General features: G+C 48.4%; 1 protein-coding gene across 1 annotated transcript; it reads left to right on the top strand.

The window, feature by feature from the left end:
- Positions 1-1128: 1128 nt before the first annotated feature.
- LOC308164096 (uncharacterized protein) lies at positions 1129-4117 on the top strand (the record flags this gene model as incomplete). The annotated part of the gene is made up of 3 exons (XM_080538249.1): positions 1129-1368; positions 2494-2852; positions 3019-4117. The coding sequence occupies 3 exons, from the start codon at positions 1129-1131 to the stop codon at positions 4115-4117; spliced, it is 1698 nt and encodes a 565-aa protein (XP_080394375.1).
- Between the last annotated feature and the right edge of the window lie 883 nt (positions 4118-5000).

The following is a 5000-nucleotide window of genomic DNA, read 5'->3' as shown; positions in this document are numbered from 1 at the left end:
GGTTCCAGGTCACTCATATGTACTCCAGTCCAGTAAGTAGTAAAAAGTAGTAGTAGTAGTAGTACATTAGCGTGTTCAATCAACTAATGGAATGTAAATTCATTTTGTGTACCATACATACTGGTAATACAGTATTGAACAGTTATGTTCATGCTATGCAATGATTTCTGTAGTTGTAGTTCCTTTTCTAAGGACATATTCTCTGTGGGAGTAGTTAAACTGGGAGTTAGTTGTTAAACTGGGAGTTGTTAAACTGACAACAACAAATCAATGTTTACAGTGTACTCCTGAATGTAAAAATGTTCAGCTGAACAAAAGTAATGCACTGTTTTTAATTGTATGTCTTTGATTAAGTCTGTTTGTCATTTAGTACGAATATGCTTTATATTGTCATATGTACACAGTGTATATACACATTTAGGGAGGGTGCACCAGCTATTTTCAAATCATTTTTAGACTTGTATGCGTACCCTGTGAAAAGAGTATATGGTCCATAGTGTCTGAAGTAATCCAGTGATGTTTAGTTTGGGATGTCTATTGTAACATATACATCTCTGTGTAGGGCTAGACATCACAGCGATAGACGACCCTGCCAGTGATACAGACCCCTGGTCAGATTGGAGTCCTGAGAGACTGAGGGATACCCCAACAGTTGAGGAGGAGGAGGAGGAGGGACGCGAGGAGGACCAGGAAGAGCACACCGCAGCCCACCCCGAAGAAAGGAGGAAGAAGGAAGAGAGGATGAGGAAGGAAGAGAGGATGAGGCAGGATGGACTTACTCCAGAGATTGCCTCTGAGAAAAGGTGGATTGGAGAAGGAAGGAGGGGTGAGAAAGAGAGGAGGAGCGAGAAAGGACTGACCCCAGAGATTGACCCTGAGGAAAGGGGGATGAGGGAAGAAAGGAGGGATGAGAAAGAGAGGAGGAGTGAGGAAGGACTGACTCCAGAGACTGACCCTGAGAAGAGGGGGATGAGGGAAGAAAGGAGGGATGAGAAAGAGAGGAGGAGTGAGGAAGGACTGACTCCAGAGACTGACCCTGAGAAGAGGGGGATGAGGGAAGAAAGGAGGGATGAGAAAGAGAGGAGGAGTGAGGAAGGACTGACTCCAGAGACTGACCCTGAGAAGAGGATGGAGGAGGACAGAGATGATGACCACCAGACAGATGCTGAGGAAGACAAGGGGGCAGATGAGCAGGAGGGCCGCGAGGGAGAGCGAGGGAGAGAGGAAGAGGAGGAGAGGATGCTGGTGGGAGGGCTTGGGTTCGAAGAGCGAGAAAGGGAGGAGTGGGAAAAGCACGAGGAGGATGAAGAGAATGAGGATATTGAGAAAAACGAAAAGGATGAGAGGAAAGACAGGGGTGGTGAAGAGGTGATAAGAGTAGAAGACGAGAAGAGAGTGAATAAGGAACAGACAAGTGAGGGAGGAGATAAACTGGATGACCTTAGAGTAGGGGATGATGATGAACAGACGGTAGATAATAGAGAAGAGAAAAGTGTGGAAGCGTACTTAGTCGTTCCCCTCCTCGACCTCCCACTTCCACCGACCACTTTGTACTCTCATATAGAAGATGTAATGGCCACTCCTCCATATGTTTCTCTACCCCATGATGTCTCCCTTCCACCTGACACTGAACATGTCCCTCCAACACCCCCTATTACCCCCTCTCATGTCCCCTCCTCTACAACTCAGAGCATCCATCACTCACTCTCTCCCTCTCTCACTCTATCCGTCAATGAGTCCGCCATTCAGGCTCCCACTCTAACTGTCAATCAAAACCCAGCCCAAACAGAAGAGGCAGAAAAGGACATCTCATTGGTTTACATTGAGGCTCAGAATGTGACAGACAGTCCTCAGCCCCACCTCAAGGAGGACGGTTTTGTTTCCAAAGCAATGGAGGTCAAAGTTGGCCCAACTGTCAAGATTTCCATCAACAACGAGCAAGAGGAGAAGTCCAAAGCAACACGCAAAGAGACGAAACTCGCAGCCAACAAGCTAAAAACTACACCCAAACCCAAAGAGACAACACGCAAAAACAAATCAAAAGACACAATATCTACATCCAAGCCAAAAGAAACAAATTCCATAACCAAAAAGTCCAAACCTTCACCCAAACCTCAAGAGTCCGAACCTACAGTCAAATCAAAACAGAAGGTTAAAACCAGAGCCAAAGGGCTAAAACCACAACCAACAAAACCTGCACCCAAACCACAACCAACAAAACCTGCACCCAAACCACAACCAACAAAACCTACACCCAAACCACAACCAACAAAACCCACACCCAAACCACAACCACCAAAACCCACACCCAAACCACAACCAATAAAACCTGCACCCAAACCACAACCACCAAAACCTGCACCCAAACCAAAACCTACACCTAAACCAGAACCACCAAATCCTGCACCAAAACCAAAACCCACACCCAAACCACAACCAACAAAACTTACACCCCGAACACAACAGACACAATCTACATCCAAACCACAACAGGCCAAACCACCAGCCAAACCACAACAGGCCAAACCACCAGCCAAACCACAACAGGCCAAACCACCAGCCAAACCACAACAGGCCAAACCACCAGCCAAACCACAACAGGCCAAACCACCAGCCAAACCAAACATGCCAAATCCCACCACAAAATCAACACAAACTGCCAAGGGTCGCAAGAGAACTAAGAAAATAAGATTACTAAGGAAAGATGGGCAAAGGGAAAGGAAAAGAAGGCCTTTGAAGAAGGACAACACAATCAAAAAGACCAAGCAGGAGAAGAACAACACCGCAACACCAACATACTTCCCCTACTTCAAAGACAACTATTGTCCCCCTGAGTGTGCCTGCTATGGAAGGTAAGACACATTCAATAAAGAAAATAATTGAATGTCAAATATGCTATGCTATGCGTTTCAAATGTTCATCTAATCTAACATTTGCTAACATTATACTATCCAAGTTATCTAGGTCAAATGAGCTAACCAGGCATCTCACTCTGTGTTTTATTATTTTGTTTTCCAGAGTGGTCCAGTGCTCAGACAAAGATGTAGACAAGGTCCCATATGGCATTCCCTACAACGCCCGCTACGTCCTCCTCATGAACAACCGCATCGACGGCATCCAACTGGACCTCCTCGGTGAGTACCTGTCCATGGAGTTCCTGGTGCTTAGCAACAACCGTCTGACAGACGGCACCATTGAAGGGGCCTTCGAGGGGGTCGTGGGCCTGAGACGGCTCTACTTGGACGGAAACCTCCTCAATAGTGTTCCCACCGACCTCCCGGCCTCCCTGGAGGAGTTGCGCCTGGACGCCAACCGGCTGAGTGTGATGTCGGAGGCCGCCTGGGAACGCTGCCCAGGCCTGCTGGTCTTAAGCCTCCGCAACAACAGCCTGGGGAACGGGTCAGACTCGCTCCCTGCCAGCGTGCTCTCCCCTCTGGGCAGCCTTCGCACCCTCAGCCTGGATCACAACCAGTTAGCTTCCGTGCCACTGGGCCTGCCTCTCTCTATCAGGGAGTTGTATCTCCGCGGCAACCTCATCCAACGCTTTCCGGGCGAGGCCTTCGTAGGGAGGTCGGAGCTGCTGGTGCTGGACCTGAGCGCTAACCGTCTGACCGACAAGGGCTTGCTCAAGGAGTCCCTCCTCAACGCGACCCACTTAGAGAGCCTCAACTTAGAGGGCAACCGACTCAAACAGGTACCCGGCCACCTCCCCGCTTCCCTCAAAACCCTCAACCTGGAGGGGAACCTCATCTCCTCCATCAGCTTAACCGCCTTCCTCACCCTGCCCAACCTGGAACACCTGGGCCTGGCCAGGAACAAGATCTCCAGAGTGGCCCCGGGGGCGTTCAGGTCTCTGCCGGTCTTGCACCAGCTGGACCTGTGCCACAACGCGCTGCGCCAGGTGCCCAGACAGCTGCCTGCGGGGCTTCACTCCGCGGCGCTCACCCACAACAAGATCCGCTCGGTGCCCCGGGACGCCTTCTGCTGGGCCGGGTCCACGCCGGGCCTCAGCGGCCTGGTCAGGGTGCAGCTGGAGCACAACCTCATAGACCTGGGCCGGCTGGATGCCAAGGCTTTCAGGTGCCTCAGGGGCTTCCAGGTGGTGCACTTCTACTGAGACACATGGAAAAAGACAGATGTGGAGGTTGTGGAAAAGACAATCCCACCGCTGACACCAATAACAGCAGTTTTGTTTTACTGCTCATATCTCTATGACAGATATTCGTCATACAGGGCGAACATCAACATGGTAGTCAATTATTTGGAGGCAAGAAGAGACTAAGATAGAAGTCTGTGGCAGGAAACTGTCCATGCTTCAACATTCCAAGAAACATTTCGAAAATGACCAATAGGAATCCATAGATGTGTTCTTGGCACTCAGTGGTTATGGCTGTTCTACTATTAGTAAAGCTGTAGCTAATGGAGGCTGTGTACAGAGAGGACACTTGAGCACCCCAAAGGTTTTTGTAAAACAAAACTGTGGCAGGGCTTGCACACTACTACTGTACTGTATGTAGTGCAGAAATGTATTTATGTAGCCTGTTTCAGCTTGGACGTTATGCACACACACACAACCACATAACAACCCCCCCCCCCACACACACACACACACAGGGCTAATGGAGAATCTCTGTGAGAATGTCAAAGGCCACTAATGCCAGCAGTCATTGGATCAATTGTGTTGTTTCCACTTCATGTTATTTTGTGATTTAAATAAAAGTGACCTTGTTTTCTACCTTGTTAGTTGTTTATTCAGGCATTTGAATAGGCTTCTCACTGATTCAAACTTGAGTTGGTCTGATATTGGCAGAAACACTTGCTTACTTTAACAAGGGGAACATTTCTTCGGTGTGAAATAATCTCCCCCAAGAGCCCTTAATGTCCAAAACAAAACCACTTCTAAAGAGCCGTGATAAAATATTAATGTGTTGTTTCTCATTATTTAAGATCAAAACGTGCATTTCTGAAGTATCTTGCTTTTTTTTATGGTAAAAGCATGG

Source organism: Nansenia antarctica (genome assembly GCF_963989245.1).
Source record: "Nansenia antarctica genome assembly, chromosome: 8".
NCBI classification, from domain to species: domain Eukaryota; kingdom Metazoa; phylum Chordata; class Actinopteri; order Argentiniformes; family Microstomatidae; genus Nansenia; species Nansenia antarctica.
The sequence above is the reverse complement of the archived record's forward strand: the minus strand, read 5'-3'. Positions and strand labels throughout refer to the sequence as shown.